Source organism: Panthera leo, chromosome B1, assembly GCF_018350215.1.
Source record: "Panthera leo isolate Ple1 chromosome B1, P.leo_Ple1_pat1.1, whole genome shotgun sequence".
Lineage (NCBI taxonomy): Eukaryota > Metazoa > Chordata > Mammalia > Carnivora > Felidae > Panthera > Panthera leo.
Genome location: NC_056682.1, coordinates 151,596,956 through 151,617,500, shown reverse-complemented (window position 1 = coordinate 151,617,500; position 20,545 = coordinate 151,596,956). Strand labels below are relative to the sequence as shown.

The 20,545-nt window shown below is 39.6% G+C and overlaps 1 protein-coding gene across 3 annotated transcripts in view; it reads right to left on the bottom strand.

Annotated features, from left to right (window-relative positions):
- EPHA5 (EPH receptor A5) overlaps positions 1-19,020 on the bottom strand; it is a 345,686-nt gene extending 326,666 nt beyond the window's left edge. For all 3 annotated transcript variants that reach the window (XM_042936273.1, XM_042936274.1, XM_042936272.1), the window contains exon 1: positions 18,825-19,020. In XM_042936273.1, coding sequence (XP_042792207.1) covers positions 18,825-19,020 — 196 coding nt within the window. The remainder of the gene's footprint in view (positions 1-18,824) is intronic.
- Between the last annotated feature and the right edge of the window lie 1,525 nt (positions 19,021-20,545).

The following is a 20,545-nucleotide window of genomic DNA, read 5'->3' as shown; positions in this document are numbered from 1 at the left end:
CTTTAAAATGCCAGAAACTCTAAGCTATTAGTGACAAATTTAGGAAAAGAGTTACACTGACTCTACCAACAAAACAGCAATGAGGTGAGACTGGTTGTGGTTAAAAGTCATGTCTTTAAATAAATGAAGACATGACTTAACATTCATTCATTAAAAATAAATTCATAGAGTGTAACATACTTGGTTCATACTTGGTTCATTCATTCCATATGGAATGTCAGGCATTGAGGTTTGCTGTCACTAAGTTTACAGACAGGCAAATCTTTCTTCATATTGATGCATGTGGTAAAGGCAGAAACAAACAAACAAACAAACAAAAAACCTACTGCCACTTATCTTGAAATTAACTTGCTTTGGTTGGCAAATCATATTAACTCTGCTAATGGGAAATCCTTAGTTTAGAAGAGAATTTGTCTTTGATTAACATTTACTTTTTACAATGATTTCTATTCTGATCCAATACCAGAACTGTGCAAACAAGGAAAAACTCAATTTCAGTTCAGTGGTAAAAGCTACACATGGAATAAGAATTGGCACAGAACCTTCCTTGGAAGAAACTAGGGAAGGGTCTTACCATATAGACTTAGGCATAAGGATCAAGTTACTTAGGGAAGTTACTTAGGTGAAGGCGGGAGCTGAGTGTTCCCTACCAAGCACCCAGAATCTAGTGTACTGACAGCGGGTGTCCTACACGGGAGCCTTGGAATGTGGAGACAGGAGGGAAGTAGCAGGAGAAATGGGCCACAAGCAAATCACTGAGAGCTTTGTACTCAGGCTCAGGAGTTTAGATTGTAACATAAGGTCACTGGAGAGCCACTGAAAGATTTACACAGGGAGTAAACAAGGGCTGCTTGAGCAATTGAACTAAAGTCAAGTGTGTTTCTTCTGGCATTTCCTTTTACAATAGATACTAGACAGTACTCACTAATGCAGAAAATTAGCCCTTGCTAAATATCAGAATGCCAAACCACGCTATATTTTTTTAGTGGATGTAATATTTAACACATATAATGTTTATTACGTACCAAAACTTTTAACAAAACACTACAGATGTGAATTCACTTAATTTTTGCAAGTCTAAATTGCATTAATATTTCCATTTTACAAACAAGAAAGCCGAGGCACAGGTAGGTTTTCTAACTTTCCCTAAGTCACACTGCTCTAAGTGGTTCAGCCAGGCTCCCGAGCCTGTACTCTTTCAACTCTGCCTTTTGAAGTCAAGTCCTGGTTCTATAGTTACAAGCCATTTGCTTTACAACTAGTTCTGATTTTTTAATAGATCAAACTTTCTTGTCTTGGTTCCTTTGTTTATGATACTGATTTATACAGGCTTTTTTTATGAGATGCTCATAAAACAATAGAAGTTAGAACACTTGGTAAACTATAGAGTAGTTTAATAATGTAAACTACATCAAAATGATTTTAAAATATTTAATATAACCCTGTATATAAAAAGAAAAAAAAACTGCACTACTCAAGGGGTTGACTCGGATAGAAGACAAAGGTAAACATGTTTCTCACTGAAGCTTTTAGTCCCATCACTTTTACAAAGAAGTAGAATTACTTAAAAAATATAATACCATGAGTTAAAGCAAAACTGTATTTTCAAAACTACCCTCTATTCCCAAGATAGCAAAGGGCAATGATCAGCAATAGATAACACTCTGCAAAGGAGGATTTCTTTTTCTTTGTTTTTTAGTATACTTTTTTCCAGTTTTATTGAGAAATAATTGACATACATCACTACACAGACATACCTCATTTTACTGCACTTCACTTTATTGTGCATTGTAGATACTGTATTTTTTACAGATTGAAGGTCTGTCAACCCTGCATCCAGAAAGTCTATCAGCGACATTTTGTTGACAGCATTTGCTCACTTTGTGTCTTTGTGTCACATTTTGGTAATTCTTGTAATAATTTGAACTTTTTCATTATTATTTTTTTTGTTCCGGTAATCTATAATCACCCATCTTTGGTGTTACTATTGTAATTGTTTTGAAATGCCACAAACTACGCCCACATAAGATAGCAAACTTAATTGATAAATATTGTGTGTGTTCTGACTACTCCACTGATCAACCACATACCCCTCTCTCCCTCTCCTCTGGCCTCCCTATTCCCTGAGACACCACAATACTGAAATTAGGCCAACTAATAACCCTAAGTTTCAAGTGAAATGAAGAGTTGTATATCTCTCACAAATCCAAAGCTAAAAATGATTAAGCTTAGTAAGGGAGGCATGTCAAAAATGGAGGTAAGTCAAAAAGGTAGGCCTCTTGCACAAAAGCACTAGCCAAATTGTGACTACAAAGGAAATGTTCTTGAAGGAAATAAAAGTGCTGCCCAGTGAACACATGAATGATAAGAAGCAAAACAACCTCTTTGCTGATATGAGGAAACATTTTAGGGATCTGGATTAGAAGATCAAACCAGTCACAACAGTTCCTTAAACTAAAGCCTAATCCAGAGCAAGGTCATAAGTGGTTAGATGCTAGTAGAGATTGTTTCATGAAGTTTAAGGAAAGAAGCTACTTCCATAACATAAAAATGCAAGATAATGCAGCAAAGCACTGCGATAGAAGCTGCAGCAAGCTATCCAGAAGATCTAGTGAAGTTAATCAGTAGAAGTGACTATATTAAACAACAAATATTCAATGTAGACAAGCAACATTATATTGAAGAAGACATCATCTAGGACTTTTGTAGCTCGAGAGGAGAAATCAATGACTGGCTTCAAAGCTTCCAAGGACAGACTGACTCCTTTGTTCTAGAATTAAAGCAGCTAGTGACTACACATTGAAGTAAATACTCATCTACCATTCTGAAAATCCTAGGGCCCTTAAATCTACTCTAAATATGCTCTGCCTCTGCTCTGGAAATGCAACAACAAAGCACGGATGACAACAGCACATCTGTTTATAACATGGCTTATTGAATATTTTAAGTTCACTGTTGAGATCTATTGCCCAGGGGAAAAAAAAAAAATCTTTCAAAATACTATTGCTCATTGACAATGCATGGGATCACCCAAGATCTCTGATGGAGATGTGCAATGAAATTAATGTGGTTTTGATACCTAATAACACAATATCCATTCTGCAGCCCATGGATCAAGGAGTAATGTTCATTTTTAAGTCTTATTATTTAAGAAATACATTTCATAAGGCTATAGTGGCCATGGACAGTGATTTGTCTAATGGATTTGGGCAAAGTAAATTGAAAGCTTTCTGGAAAGGATTCACCATTCTAGATGCCATTAAGAACATTCATGATTCATGGGAAGAAGTCAAAATATCAACATTCATAAGAGTTTGGAGGAAGTTGACTTCAAACCTCATGGATGACTTTGAGGTGTGAAGACTTCAATGGAGGAGGTCACAGCAGATGTGGTGGAAATAGCAAGAGAACTAGAATTAGACGTGGAGCCTGAAGATGTGACTGAATTGCTGTAATCCCATGATAAAACTTTAATAGATGAGGAATTGCTTCTTATGCATGAGCAAAGAAAGTGTCTTCTTGAGATGGAATCTACTCCTGGTGAAGATTGTTTAAATGGCAAAGGATTAGAATATTACATAAACTAAGTTGATAAAACAATGGCTGAGTTTGAGAAGATTGACTCCAATTTGAAAGTTCCATCATGGATAAAATGCTATCAAGCAGCATTTCATACTACAGACAAATCATTCAGGAAAGGAAAATTCCATCTATGTGGCAAACGTCATTGTTGTCTTATTTTTATTTTTATTTCATTGTTGTCTTATTTTAAGAAATTGCTACAGCCATCCCTATCAGCAACCACCACCCTGATCAGTCAGCAGCTGTCAACATTAGGTAAGACACTTTACCAGTAAAAAGATTACAATTTGCTGAAAGGTCACATGATGGCTAGCAATAAAGTATTTTTAATTAAGGTATGTACATTTTTTAGACATAATGTTATTGTACACTTAATGAAGTAAAGTACAGTGTAAATATAACTTATATACACTGGGAAACCCAAAAAATCATTTGTCTTGCTTTATTGTGATATTTGCTTTATTGTGGTACTCTGGAACTAAAACTGCAATATCTCTAAGGTATGTGTATATTGATAGGTAAGGACTCAATTACTGCAATTTTGTTAATTTCTGAATGTTTTGTAGATCCATTGTTCCTTGTTTCTCATCCACTCCTGTGTGTGTTTTTATGGCTTTTGGTAACAGTATGATTTGACTTCATCATGATTTTCTTTTGCGTAATTACCACAGGATATTCCCTTGAGGTTACCATGAGGTTTACCTAAACTATTTTAAGGTTATAATACCATATTTTAAACTGATAACAACTTAACTTCAATATAATTCCTTTAAAATTTTTTTTCTTTAATGTTTATTTACTTTTGAGAGACAGAATGTGAGCAGGGGAGGGACAGGGAGACAGGGAGGCACAGAATCTGAAGCAGGATCCAGGCTCTGAGCTATCAGCACAGAGCCTGACATGGGACTCTAACTCACAAGCCGTGAGATCATGACCTGAGCTGAAGTCAGACGCTTAACTGACTGAGCCACCCAGGCGCCCCAACTTCAATATAATTCCTAAACTTTATACTTTTACTTTTCCTCCCTCGCACATTTTAGAGTATTGCTGTTACAATTTACATGCTTTTTAAATTGTGTAAGTAAAAACACATTAATGCAGTTATGGTTATTTGTTATTACTTTAAAAAAAAACTTTTAAACTTAGAGTTGTAAGTAAATTATGCACCATTATTACCATATTACAGAATCTAACTATGACTATATATATATATACCACTACTAGTGAAATTCACACTACTTTTTCATGTTTTTACGTTGTTAATTAACATTCTTTTACTTCCACTCACATAATTCCCTTTAGCACTTCTGGTAAGGCAAGTCTGGTGATAATAGAACTCTCTCAAGGGGTGCCTAGTGGCTCAGTCAGTTGAGAGTCTGACCCTTGATTTTGGCTCAGGTCATGATCCCAGGGTTATGGGATCCAGCCCCACATTAGGCTTCACACTCAGCATGGAGTCTGCTTAAGACTCTCTCCCTCTCTCTGCCTCTGCCCTCTCCCTGGCTCACACTCTAGATCTCTTAAAAATACATTAACAAACAAACAAATAAACTCCCTCAGCTTTTGTTTCTGAAGGACAGCTTTGCTGGGTATAGAATTCCTGGTTGACAGTTATTTTCTTCCTGTATTTTGAATATGTCATCTCTCCTGGCCTGAAATGTTTCTGTTGAGAAGTCTGATGATGGTCTTACGGAGGATCCCTTGTACGTAATTTCTCTCTTTTCTTCTGCTGCCCTTAAAATTATTTCCTAACCTCTGACTTTTAAAATTTCAATTATAATGTGTTTCAGTGAAGCCCTATTTGGGTTAAATCTATTTGAGGTCTTTTGGGCCTTAGGGACCTGGATGTCTATTTCTCTCTACAAGTTCAGAACATCTGCAGACATTGCTACTTAAATATACATTCTGTCCCTTTCTTTTGGTCTTCTCCTTTTGGAATTTCCATAATATGAATATTGCTTCTTTTCACTGTATCCCATAATTCTTGTGGGCTTGCTTTCATTTCTTTTTTTTTTTCTTTCTTTCTTTCTTTCTTTCTTTCTTTCTTTCTTTCTTTCTCTCTTTCCTTTCTTTCTTCCTTTCTCCTTCCTTCCTTCCTTCCTTCCTTCCTTCCTTCCTCTCTTTCTTTTTCTTCTCTGGGTAATTTCTAATGTCCTATCTTCCAGGTTGCTGATTCCTTCTTTGAAATGGCTGAGTCTACTTTTGAGAATTTCTATTGAATTCTGCAGTACAGTTATTGTGTTTTTCTTTTCTGAGAGTGAAAGAGAGCATGAGTGGGAGAGGAGCAGAGGGGGAGAGAAAGAGAATCCTAAGCAGGCTTCATGCCCAATGTGGAGCCTGATGTGAGGCTTGATCCCATGACCATGAGATCAAGACTTAAGCCAAAATCAAGAGTCGGCCATTCAGCTGACTGAGTCACCTAGGCACCCCTGTATTTTTCAGTTTGAGGAATTCTATGTGTTTGTTTTTGATAGTTGCTGTTTCATTGTCAAACTTCTTTGTTTTGTTCATGCATTGTTTTCCCAATTTCTTTTACTCTGATTTCTTTGTCTCACAGTTCATAGATCTACATTTATTTAGGGCCCATTATTAAAGCTTTATTAGATGTCTTTGGTGATGTTACATTTACCTGATTTTATTTGTGATCCTGGATTCCTTACATTGGTATCTGCACATTTGAGTAATGGGCTCCTCTTCCAGACTTTACTGATTTGCTTTGACAGAGATAGTTATTCACCAGTCAGCTCAGTTGGCATTTTTGTGTGTGTCCAATGGTAATGTCCTTGGGCAGGTGAAGCCTGCTATTATGGTCTATTTTTAAGAGAGGCAACTGTTTGAGTCCTGAGGATGGGGATGGGGCTTGTACTGCTTTCTGAGAACAGTTGGATAGGACTGCTGGCTTTGTTGCCTACCCAAGTGAGGCTGTTGGATGGGCTCCACAGTTGCCTGAATTCTCCAGTCAGGTTTACTAAATGGTCAGGAAAGGATACAGGGATGTACAGCTTGTGGTTTTCAGACCTGAATCTGGGAAGACTGTGCACTGAATTCCTTGGTCAAGTGAGGCCACCAGTTTTGTTTCACAGATGGGGAAAGACTGTGCTCTCTGTTAAGTGCTACTGTATGTAGGGCTATTGGATGGGCTACACAGTTTCCTGGGTGCTCCAGTTATGTTTCCTGGTTGGACAAGTCAAAGGATGTATTTAGCACTGAGCAGAAACACAAATTAAATTCCCTGTTTGCGTGGAAGAAGCAACTCTAAAGCCAATAAACATTTTATTTGTTCTCTTAACTCAAGCTGAACCATAGCTGAAGTCTCTTAACAGAACAGAGCCAATGGCTTTGCTCTGCAAACTACTGGCTTTGCCTGGCTGCCTCTCAACTTCAGCTCTGCTGGGCTACACAGCCTCCAGGAGTTGTCTCTAGCCTTTCTGACCAGTTGGGACCATAAGACACTTTCCACAGAAAGTAGGGCTAGGATTCAGCTCCCTGACTGGAGATGGGCAAACTGAACTCTAGGGCTGTCAAAACTCCTCCTCTGAGGATCCAAATCAGACAGATCTCTTCCCTTCCCTGTTTCCTAGTGAAGTACACTTCTCACTTGGCTCTGCAGATGAGCAAAACCCTTGGTTAGAGTTACTCTTCGGGCACTACAGGTATGAACTTTGTCTGCCATGATCCATGTGCTGGTTGTTGCAGTCCCCTTCCCCTTTCTCCATGGCAGGAAGATTCCCAGTGACCGAAGCCCACGGATTCTCCTGCAGTTCCCATGGTGTGAGATCAGTGCAGGGGCTCCTACAAAAGTGACTCACAATGCTGGGGGAATCTTGTCCCCTCTGGGTTCTCTTTTCCCACTGGAGGAACCAGAGCTCAGGGGAGACCTCTCTGCATTGTGCTGCACTGGCGTGGGGAGAGGAAATGTGGTCAAGGTGTAGCTGTTTGTCTAATCCTTCCAGTGTAGTCTGTCTTGGTCTATGTGGTTTGTGGAGGTGCTTTGGCCTCAACCAATATTCTAGGATTTTCTCAATTGTGTCTTGTTCTTGAATAGTTGCTAGTTGTTCTTGTGAGGGGGACAGAAGTCACTGACAACATATGTCACCATCTTAGTGCCATCATTCCTCCAAGAGACTTTCTTAATGGGATTTCAGGTATACAAAGCTATTTCTAGAGTTTAGTGTGGGCTAGGGATTGGGAACTGGGTTGCTTATATACTAAAGCAACAGAAAACAATTTAAAAAGTAAAGAATACATGCTCTGAAGTGGAAAGGGAGCAATGTATAGGAAGAGATCTTGCCTTGTGCTAATGGGGTTCTGGGCAATGAAGAGAGGAGATGTCAACATGGGGCATATCAGCACAAGAGTCTTTGAGCATTTTATCAGGTATTTATTGCGATGGAAAAAAAAATCCAGAGCAGCGAACGACCTGAATAGAAAATATCCCCTGGACAGTACATGAATTTTTGTGTGTACTTTTATGACATTTCCCACTGTCTGGAAGGCGCCATTACTTAGATAGGGAGGGCAAGAGTAACTGTGGATATCTGGAAGAGTTTAGTCTATGGTCTCTCCTGGCATAGAAGAGTTGGTAAGAGCAGTGCTGGAGTCAAATATACCTGGGATTGAATGCAAATCTCTGCCACTTTCACATTTGTAACTGTGGGTAAGTTATTTAACCATTTCCTGTTCACTTTCCTCGTGTAAAACAGAAATATACTATTATTATTATTATTTCATAGGCTTGTTTTGAGGAAAAGAAATAAATTTATATATAAACTACTTAGTACAAATGTCTGGCACAATGTATGCCAATAATCAATGTTATCTATAATTATGGTTTACAGGTATGTGTACTCATTTACACGCAAATAGTCATACATTTCATAAACAGTTCTAAATACAGTACATTCTAAACTTCCTTTCACCTGTTTATGTTCACCTATGTACAAAGGATAAGCCTTCACAGAATTCTATAGAAACTTTTCTGAAAGTATAAAAAATATCTATTTCCTAGTACTATTTCAAATTCTGAATATAATTGAACAGACCAGAAAATTGTATATTTCAGACTAAAACAGTGATGTCAAATTTTAATGTCAGACATTTGTTTCAGGAAACTTCTAAGAATGTAATTCTCTGAACTATCCACTGGGTCATTTCAATGACTATCTACTTATCTATTTATCTATCTATCTACTAGGTAAAACCGGCAACATACTACGCTAGAACTAAATACCTAAAATATTTAAAAATATCTCTTGATATATTTTGTGGCTAATAAGCAACATGTGACCTCTACCTGGGTAATAATGAGGTAAAATGCAATATTTACAACCCATGATCCTTATACTGACGGTTTTCTATTTCCTAATCAAATCCCAGTATTCAATAGCAAATAATGAGGAAACAAGCATAAAATTCAAATAACATCATGTCATTGATTTTTATCTCAGACAGCTCTATGGAATATTTTCACATGAAATACTTCTTTTAGACTGTTCTCCTGTCCTAGTTTCCTTTTAATCATCCAGTGCAAGACAGATGATGACCTGTAATTGTGAAATCTTTTCTCAAATAGCCCATATTTCATAGTGGGGGGAAAGACAGGGCTTTAGATCTGTGGCATACCTGCTTTGCTCTAGGAATTTTATCAGGCAACATATACACATTATTATTTTATTTTCACAACAACCTTGTGAGTGGGTGTTAATACTTCATTTGAACTATGTGGAATCTGAGGTAGATGGTTCAAGACCATTCCACTAATACAGGGTAGAGCTCATTTCATGGTCTTTACATCTCCCCATTCTGCACTACCCAGTAAGAAGCACAATTATTGTGAAGTTAATTAAAATTAAGCTATAGGGCCTTCAAGGACATGGGCCACTTCGATGCCAGTGAGGCACTAGAGAAGTGTTCACCAAATCCATAATTCTGTTAGATTTGCAAAAGTGAGATATTTTTATATTCCTTGTCTTAAGGAAGTTTCCTCACATAGTATAAGCCTAGAAACAAAACGGCTGCACACAGTTCTTTCATGTATCCTGCTCCTTACCAGGCAAGTGAGGTGTCTGCATGCATGCACTGTGTGGGGCTTTAATCAGCACACTCCCAGGACTTTCATTTGTGAAGTGCTCCACCAAATTAGAAAGTTGTTTCATGTTGCTTGTTCTCCACAACAATTACGTAAAGCAGGCAGTACCAAATTACAAATAAATGAACTGCAGTCAAGAAAAACAAACAAACAAACAAACAAAACCTAAATGAGTGTCCACAGAACTTCAGGTTGATAAGCAATGGAGATTAGCCAAAAACAAAACCAAACCAAAATCAAACGAACAAACAAAAACAAGATGAGTTTGTTTTTGAATTTCAAAGTCTGAGTTTTTCTCTTTGCTTCTTTTTCTGTAATTTTATGACATTTAATCATTTTCCAACTTTTGTTTCATAAGCTTACATCAAAAAGCAGTGGGTCGGCTCGGTGGCTCAGTCCGTTAAGCATCTGACTTTAGACATGTCATGATCTCATGGTCTGTGTGTCCGAGCCCCACGTCAGGCTCTGTGCTGACAACACAGAGCCTGGAGCCCGCTTCAAGTTCTGTGTCTCCCTCTCTCTGCCCCTCCTCCACCCCTGCTCACATATTCTCTCTCTCTTTCTCTCTCAAAAATAAATAAACATTAAAAACAAGCAAAAACAAAAAACAGAAAAATAAAACAGTGACTCGCAATCTGCAAGACTAAGTGGTTCTATTGTTATTGTTGCTCCCCAGCCCCTGCCAGAGAAATCAAATAGGATGCTTTGAAACTGGACATGGTTCAAACCCTTCAGACACAGCAGTTTCCAAGTATTTTCTGGTTTTCTCAGAAGGCTGCTTGTACACCCTTGTAGGAGACTCATTACACTGCCCAGAGTAAAACTCTTGAGGGAGAAGGGAGTCCACTGCTATCTTCCATAAGACCAGGTGGCCAGCCTCACCTGTCCAGCTAGCACACAAGGCAAGGGAGGACTCTGGGTGAAAGCCAGGATTTGGCTCGAAGAGAAAGCTCCTGCTGAGGACTGCTGGGCTGAACCAGTGCCAGCCGGATCTACCTGCTGAGTTTGTCTTTACACAGAAAAGACATTAACAAGCATCCTGGAACAAGAAGTTACAGCCAATGCAAAGAAAATAAGTGAGCTATCTTATAAGAAACACAAAACTCACAGAGACATCTTAAATTCCTGTATTTCTGATTTATGAATTAAGTAAACAATCTGCTCTTTACCTTTAGAGACTGGGTCCCATGATTTATTTAACAGGAAACTATTGCTTGTCACCTAATTTGACATCATGACTTCTTTGGGGGTGTTAAAACATAACCAGTGTGGGTTATTATCCTCTTATCTTACTTTGACTTTGTAGGATTGGAGAGTCTGACAGGAAAGGTGGGAAGGAGGAGGGTTGGAGAGAGAGAGAAAGGGGGGAAGGAAGTGAAGGAGGAAGGGAGGCACTGAAGGAAAGAGGGCGGGGAGGGAGATGAGACAGATAAAAATAAGAGTGTGACATTATTATAAGGAAAAAAAAGACACTACCCATCTCTGAGTAAAAGAACAGACTGTATTTTCTCTAAATCTTCCAATACTTAGCCCGAAACATGTTTCCAAGTAAGAACATTTTCTCACAAAGCATATGCAAAATATTTCAAGCCTCAGGTTTTGGCTCTTTGATTTATTTTTTTATTTCATTTTATTTTATTTTATTTTATTTTATTTTATTTTTTACCAGAATCATTTACTTAACAGAGTTATGGGCTCAGTTTAGTTAGAACTGAAGACATGTGTAATGGATGGAAAAGATGGCCTGGGCAATAGTCCAGCAACTAAAACAGAATTAGAATCATCACAGACACTTTAATCCCAATTATTTAATCTGCGGGGTGTCTAACACCACAAGTATTTGGCATGACTCAACAAAACAGTAGAGTTTACAGAGAAATAGAGGAAGAAAAAAAACTAAATTGATGAAATAAAAATGAACTAAAGAGCTTTTTTTTTTTTTTTCATTAGGCTAGGATCTATATCCTCAAAGTGAAATAAATATAAAATTAGAATCTGTGTTGTGTGGAGAGAGGAGGATTAATGGTATTTTCAAAAATAACATATAAAATAAAACCCAAGCACATTATTAATATCAATGTCATAATGATACCACCTTGATATCCCTCCCCACTCTTTCTTCCAGCCTCACCATGACCTGTCTACACACCCCAAAACATTTACACGTGCACCTGCACCATCACCTGGCCAAATTACTGCATTCTGCTTAATAAATGTACATTTATGTAGTAAATGATTACAGCCATGAACACATGAGGAAAGAATCCATGACCTAGGGTCAACTTTTGACTAACAAAGTTTTGTAAGTTCTCTAATAGTTTATGAAACAATTCAAATGATATTAATAAAGTAACACATAAGCTGATTAGGAACTAAAGACTGTGGTTCCTACCGGAAAAGAAGAGCTAGAATAAAGCTTAATAATTACAAACAGAACCTACTAGGTTTTCTGCAACTCAAATGCATTGTAAATGGTATTCTAATTTTTTTTAATGTTTTTCTTTTTTAGAGAGAGAGAGAGAGAGAGCAGAGGAGGGGCAGAGAGAAGGAGACACAGAATCTAAAACAGGCTCCAGGCGCCAAGCTGTCAGCACAGAGCCCGATATGGGGCCGGAACAGAGGAACCATGAGATCATGACCTGAGCTGAAGTCAGACACTTCACCAACTGAGCCACCCAGGCGCCCCTGTAAATGGTATTCTAAAGGCAAAGCTCACACACGTTTTTAAAGAGGATTTTCCAGCAATTTCTAAATAATAGAAATGACTCCTTAGGGTTTCTTTACATCAATAAAGATAAAAAAATATTTAAAAATTACACTAAGTTAAATGACAATAAATATCATCATGCTAAACCACAGAGTTTTCAAAAACTTCAAGTGGTATACCTACTAAATTAGTTTTACTTTACGTCTTTGTAACACCTGACATTCTCATTGGAGAAGATGAAATATTTGAGTTTTACAAAAAACAAAACAAAACAAAAAAGCAAGACCATAAATTATTACACTTTTCACCAGACACAATTCTAATTATTAAGTACCTTACAGTACTTTTCCTGTTTATATATTTATGTTTTTGCTTTCACTAACAGATTATAATCAGTAAGAATTTAAGAAGGTAATGAAAGAAGCTAAAAGGGAATTTAAAAATCTCTATATCTCATGAAATTCATTCGTTAGAATTACATTTTAAATCATTTCATTGTTTTTTATCACTATTATAATATACATTTTAAATCAGAGCTACCCCTTGATTTTCTGTGATCAGAATACATGTGATTAATAAATCCTATATATGTGAAATCTATAGCATCAGAAGAAAGATGAAAATTCCAATCAACTTTTAATACTCAACAATACCTGTGCCACTATCTATTTGTACCATGATTTACAAACAGCAATTTCATACTACAATTTATGGTGTTACTGATCCCACTATTTTTGTGGAAAGGTCTTCATTATGACACCTTGCATATGTTAATAAACATATTACCAATAATGAACTATTGTCCAAAATTTGAATTTAAAATTTTAAACATTGTTTCTTCATCAAAATAAATTTTTGTCTTGTTCAAACACTATAAAATCTATTTCATTAATTATGAATAAACAAATATCTGGAAAGTCAGAAACTAAAAAGAGAAAAGTAAATATATGATAAAGGGAGATTCTCCTAAATACTCATGCTAATTGTTTCAAAAGTTAAAACCAAACATTTAAGAGTGAATCATTTAGTTTTTAATTTAAACATTAATAGAACCAATAGGAGATTTCCAAAAGATTTCAGTGAGTAACTGTCAAATCTTCCAGTTTTCTAATTGCTACATGGTGCTTTAAAAATTATTATGAGTAGATCAGAGTTTCTCTTATTTGTCTATTTCTTATATCAAATACATCTTACTGAATAAAACCATTGTGTCTATTACTTCAAAGATATATAGTATTAAGCTTTTTAAAAATATATAAAATATTTTAATGTGTACTTACAAAGCCTTTAGAATTCATTTTATTTTTTAGATATGTTTGTACACACTTATAGAAACTAAGTGTACCGCCTTGTCTGGGATAAAATATGGGATAAAATTTTTACTGTGAATTAAAAATACTATTAGGTGTGCTTATGTATACAATAGACTACGATAACTCCTTTGAAGAAATCACCAACTGATTATATAGATTGTGATAAAATAACAAAATACGTATTTACCCAGTAGAGCAACCAATAGGAGCTATTCTGCTCAACAGATAAATACATATCCACTAGAGATTCTAACTGCAAGAATCATTCTGAGTCTCTAAGGTGACAATTTACATTTTTAGCTTTCATATTGCCTTTTTAGTAGAAATTCACTCTTTCTTGAAAGGGAAAAAAGGACAAATATCACAATCAATTTTTAATGGTTTATAATCATCAAGGCTGCATATTCAAACTTCATGTAATTTTGATGCTTTATGAAAACAACTGTGAAACTATTTTAAGATAGTCAAGAATGCCATAAATCATATTTGAGTATTTAGGTACCTCTGCTAATTCAAATCAAAACTACTCATTAGTAGAATGAAATATACTTGGTAATTTAAGTGCAAAAAATAAAGAGTTATCAATACTTTTTTACATTAGTTATTTCTTTAAGACATTAGCAGCATATTTTTCTTTTTAAAAAGAACATTAAGTTTGACTCATATATGTAAAAACAGCTATAATTAGTTAATAAAATATAATAATGCACATTATAGTCTATTTTTACAGTCAAAGGTAGGAAGCTTTCTTCTAAATGAAAGAGAAATTAAGTAGTCATTCAAGCAAATACATAAGAAAGCACTCAAACAAAGGAGATTCAAGTCAACAGCAAAAACGTAGTGAATACAACTAAAGCATAGTCATTTTCTCAACTGTAGCAATATTGAATTAAGTCAAATATTTAAATAGTTTGAGAATGTTTGTCTATAAATAGCTATACATGTAATTTTGACATTTTGTGCAGATTCTCTAAACGATCACATTTTGTAGAGAAGATTATTAATAATATAAATAATGGTAAGTTTAGTAATGCATTTCTAAGTATAAACAAATAAACCCTTTTCCCATACCAACTGTAACCTATGTGGATTGAAATAAAGAATTAATAGTATTGATAACTCATAATTATACAAGAATATTTTCAATAAAAGGAGAAATTTCCATTGTAAATGCAGGAATTGTCCACCTTCTTCTCTGTCTTATGTGAGGAAATGAAATCCTCTCACCTGTCACCCTGACACCCAAGATCTCTGTTTATCTCAAAAAAAATTTTAAAATTAAAGAGTCAACCCTCTGCCCCCCTTTCATGTCTTATAAAGCAAAAAGTCAAAACTCTTGATGGTCTGTTCTACTTCCAACCATCTAAGATTACAAATGGGTAATTGCTCTCTTTTTTCGTTTAGGAGTGTCCTGGTGAGGGAATGATTTTAACTGTCCCTTTTCTGTGGGGTCCTGCCGGTTTATCTAAAAAGAAATGAATTATAACAGGATGACAAGGCCACAAAACAAAGCCATTTGGTTTTACAAATCTATTATGTCCTCCAATCTGTTTTATGGGCCTGGTCCTATTATAAACCAAGAAAAACCCTAAAACAAACTCCGTTTTCCTTTCTTTCCATTGAAAACATCTACAATTTTATGATTGTTTAACAGTTTAGCCTAAAATTTTTTCACTCTGTGTGTGTACATGTGTATTTTTTTTCCCCAAAGAGCACCTCCACCCCACTTTCTCAAACATACAAAACATTCAGAGACAAGAAACCGGACTTTTCAAACACAAACTGCTGACAACTGTCAGAAGCACTTTACTGGGACATTACTGACTGTAGCTTCAATGAATTAAGCTTGATTCACTGCGGGTGAATCATTTTCAATGCAGAGCTGTTCAGCAGTAATTGGCCAAGAATCCCTGCTGTGAAAAGCACTTGTCAAATAATGCTTGTTTACAAATATATCTCCAGACAGCAAAAAGTGGCAGTTACTGAATAAGTTCAGGGCCACCTCCAATATTCCTAACAGTGGACATGCTCCCTTTTCTTATTAAATCTATTAGCATTTTCACTTGTTGATATACTTGCTAATATTTGTCCTGCTTGATCAATCTTAGAAGTTTCTTGCTAAATATGCCTCTGAAGTATTTTATAATAAAAGTTTTTTTGCATTACACTGCAGTTCAAAGGTTTCTTCCACATGTAATTTATGGCTAATGTATGCAAAAAGACAACTAAAGGTATATTTATCTTATCTTAGAATTCACTCTAAAGAGTACATTTTTTTCCTCCAACTGTCTTTTATCCAACATATCCTAACATGTATTCCATCTCAATTTAAGATTCTAGATATATGTTTGGCTTTTCCTTTTCAGTTCTGCTTATTTATGCCTACCAAGGTTAAAATTTTAAAATGACTGGAATAAAAATTATAAATGTAAATTCACATTTATTTCTATTTGCCTTGAATTTTTTTCTCACATGCTGGGAGCATTCATATTATACACATATATAACATTATATATATATATACACATATATACACGCACACACATATATATACATACTATATATATATATACACATATATATACATATACTATATATATATATATACACACACACATATACACACACACACACACACACACACTAGTCTATAGCATCTATGGTTTGCAAAAGCAAAGTATATGTGAGCAAGTTATTAATGGATGCAGCACATACATCCAGTCATTCTGTCCCTGATCTTCCAAGACCTTCCAGAAATAATCAAAAACAAACTTAAAAACCCCAATTGGAATCTTTAAATAAACAAACTGCTCTTATTAATATCTTAATATAATATTGTTCGATTTATAATAACTCTTACAGGCACAAACAAAAAGGGGAGAACATAAATTTTATACAAGAATAGAAGTAATGGTCTGAGATGATACTAATGGAAAGATGTAAAACTGTTGGGTAGAAATGGGATGAATGAGGCGAAGTCATATAATTAATACGATTTTGTTTCCTATTATGTGAAATAGTGATAGACCCCTGCAATCCCCACCTCACTATAGCCCAAGTTTTGCCGTGTGTTGGACTAGCTGGCGAAATGACAATACAACCTGTGGGTGTTAGGTCTGTGATGTTAACCAGTCTACCTTCCCCAGGATTTGAGCTCTGCTTACAACACCTTAAGAGATCGGTGCTATTTCCTAGCTTCCCTCCATTTCCCTCTGCCTCTTCCTCCCGGCGCAATCTCAGCCCTTGTGCCCATTCAGCGTCACCCTCCCGGAGAATTTTTTTCCTTCCCTAACCATGAGCTTCTACTCCCTTTCATCTCTACATAAACCCCTTCCCTCATCACACCTGGGAGAGAAATTGAAATATAATGGGAACAGGAAAGCATGATTGGCACTACTACTACTATTACTCTTTAAATCCAAACCAGGATGCCCCTTCCGGTGGAATAAGGCAGTTAATAAAAGGTCTTCAAACCTTGTCATAATCCTCCGGACTTCTAACATAATGAATCTAACATGAGAGGTTAATAAAAGGACTAGTAGTACTTAAAACACTTCTCCAACTTTATCGGGAAGGGGGAAAAATGCAGATTGCTTGGGTTGAGCACGGGAGATCGTCGATAGCCAGACGACTAGATAGGTAGGTAGGTTAGGTAGACAGACGGACAGAGTGAGCTACGCAGAATCCTTAAATCAGATTTAAAACAATAAATTGTAAGGATTACAGACAGAAGTTCATGGGGTGGGGCAGGGATCTGGATCTGCCCTGCTTTCACACGGTTCCTACAGAGCTGGCAGTGCTCCTAAACCAGCTCAGCGCCTTCTCCTCCAGCCACACAACCCGTGCAAGTCACGAGGACACACACGACCCCGAGGCTGCTGCTTCATCTTTCCGGTCCAGCGTCCCCTGCCCTAGGAGTGGAAGGGATTTTTTTTTAAGGTTCTGTGCCTCACTCTTGGCATCCGGAGCCTCAAATCGAAATCCCAGTATTCCAGGAAGAGGGGAGGAGGGGTTTTTGATATTTTCGTCGCGAGGCTGACGGTTTCTTGCACCCAGATCTGGATCTGAGATGCTGCTCCCTCACCCCCCACCCCCACCCTAGAGGAATGAGCCCTGGAGCTCAGACCCAAGCGCGTTCCGGGCGTGCGAGAGGAGCGAGCGCGGCCGGAGCCGACCCGGGGCCGAGGGCTGCCGGCCGGGCGGTGGCGGCTCCGGGGCTGAGCACCGCTCCGAGAGCAGGGAGTGTCGCACAGGTGCTGTTCCCGCGAAACCCGCCCTACTCGCCCAGGAGAAAGAAGGGGCAGCTTTCAGGGTCCGGAGCGCAGGATTGGGGGTGGGGCGGGGGCTGAGGGACTCCGGGATCCGGAGCCGGCTGGAGCGGGGCTTTTCCCTCGCGGAGAGACTAGCCCCGGTGGGTCTGAGCAGCAACTTCCTGGCAGCGACACTCCACCTCCCTTCCGCCTCCCGTGGCATCCCACCTTCCCGCCTTCCACTTTGGTGTAATGATGAGCCCCCAAAGTGAAGGGCACCCCACGGTGTGGGGGCGCCTTCTGTCCTTCGCCCTTCCCCTCCCTAGAGAAATAACAGCTCTTGCCACCCACCCCAGAATAGCATGTGGCGATGCCCTAAATAACAGCTTCCAGAAGGCACTTCCCCCAAAATAAAAGCAGCCGGCCACCCCCACAATATTTCCCATCACTGGCCCCAAATAACGATTCTAAAAGCCCACCGCTCCCGAAATCGTCGCCGCTGAGCTTCGAACAGTTCTCACTCCCTCCAGCCCGAAATGTCACTTCCCCACGCGTTTAAGTGAGAACCAGCCGCACCCAACCTTCCCGCGTGGGTCTCAGACCTCTCTTTGCCCCCGCTTGCAACTTCCCAGCACCCCCCCCCCCCCGACCAGACTCGGTCCACACGCAGGGTAGTCGCACAGCGCTCCGCACCTCTTGTCAAACAATGCAACCAAGCACAGCAGAGGGGGCGAAAAGGCTAGCGAAAGCGGACAAATGTTAATTCGTGATGCGGGTTGAGATTTCGTCCGCGGCAGCAGCGTCCAGGGCGCCCCGACCCGCACTTCCAGGCCCCGCCTCGCCCCTCCGCCCCAGGTCGCTGCCGTCCCCACCCCCAACACTACCTTCGTTGCTGGGGCTGGCCAGGAGGGTCCGGAGCGCGGCGCACAGGAGAAGGCACGTCCAGAGGGGGGCCCTGCGAGGTACGGAGTAGCAGCCGGCCAGAGACGCAGGGGTGCTGGGGTGGCCGCCGCCGCCGCCACCGCCGCCGTTGCCCGGGGGCCTCCGGCGTCCCGCACCCGGGGGCCCCGAGCCCCGCATCTTCTCCTGGCTGCCTCCGCCGCTGCTGTCCCGCGCGGCTCAGTCCGCGGCCCCGGACTCGCGGAGGGGGCGAGGGAGGCTCGCGACTCCTGTGCGTTCCCCGTGGGGTCCTCCGCCTTCTGGCACGCGGCTCTTCCAAATGCGGGAACCACGGATCCTCTGAGACGGCCGAAGTTTGCTTCTGGCTCCTCTCTCCCTCCTCTTCGGTGGGCTTAAATTAAATACTAGTTATGGGTGATAGTGCAGCTCTGCACTGGACCCAAGGGTGTCGAGAAGGTCCCGGGTCCTGTTTCTCTGCCTCTGAAGACTTTTAAGGATTGAGGTCTCTAAAATGCCCCTGGGGGAAAGCTAAAGGTTCCTTTTCAGTCTTCAGGGCTGAAACGAAGGTAAGGAAGACAGGTCATCTTCAGTCAAGAAGAAATCCTCCGTAAAAAGAGGAGGAAAGGGCAGGGTGGCTAAGGATAAAGGAAAGGAGTTCAGAAAATACAGGGTGGGGAGAATACGAGAGGCGAGCAAAGGAAAAGATCCAGAGTTCAGAGGCTGGCAGGAGGAAACAGCTGCGGGCTGAGCGCCGACGAGGGGAGGTGGTGGCGGCGGCAAGCGGGCAGGCGCGCGGAGCCCGGCGGCGGCAGCCCGGAGCTGCTGCGGTTCCCGCGGCTCGGGGAGGAAGCGGTGTGCGCGCGACTGGGAGGACGAGGTTGAAACTGCACCGCCACGGCGCGCTCCTGCTGTGTCTGGAGCTCCGTCGTCTCTTCTGCCTCCCCGCTCTGCACCTCCCACCCGCCTCCCTCCTCCTCCTCCCAGCTCCCCCGCCCTCTGCTGCTCGCTGCCTCGCCAGTGAGAATCTACTGTAAGTGTGAGTTGCTTAGACGAAGTCACACACTCGCGGAGGGAAGTAATCTGAAGGCTGCTGTGGTGAGTGTTGCCTAGCGGTCTCCGGGAGAGGCGCGTGTTCCTCCCCGGATAATTAGGGCGCAGAATTCTCCTGACGGTGCCTGCGAAGACTGGGGCTCCCGGGAGGCGGAAGGGAAATCAGCCTTAGGTTCAGCCGGCAGCCCTTGGAGAAGCGGGTCCTTTGGTTTGGCACAGTGCCTGCTGCCCATCGCAGGCTTGTGGCATCAACAACCTTGTCGTCACATAGCCACGTATTCGCAGAGGTTGTGCTGGTCCGTGGCTAGTTTCTTAAACACCCATATCACTCACTGCTGCTCACCCTTTCTATTCTTCCAATACTTTTGGCAGCTGGGATGGGATAATTAGTCAACATTTTTTTCAGAAGTAAATTGTCGAATTTCTAAATATAGACACCGTGGCTATGATTGAAATTTCAGAGAGTCAAAGAATTCGACTTCCTGAATTTTGCAGTGTGCCAGGTACTTTACGATATATTGATTTAATTTATTAATTTCATTGATAGGATGTGTTAGTTTTGAGAAATTATATGATATGAAGCTATATGCAGTTAATTCCAGTGAAATTAGCATGGGTCAAATAATTTCAGGGTTTAAAAAATACTATTTTAATT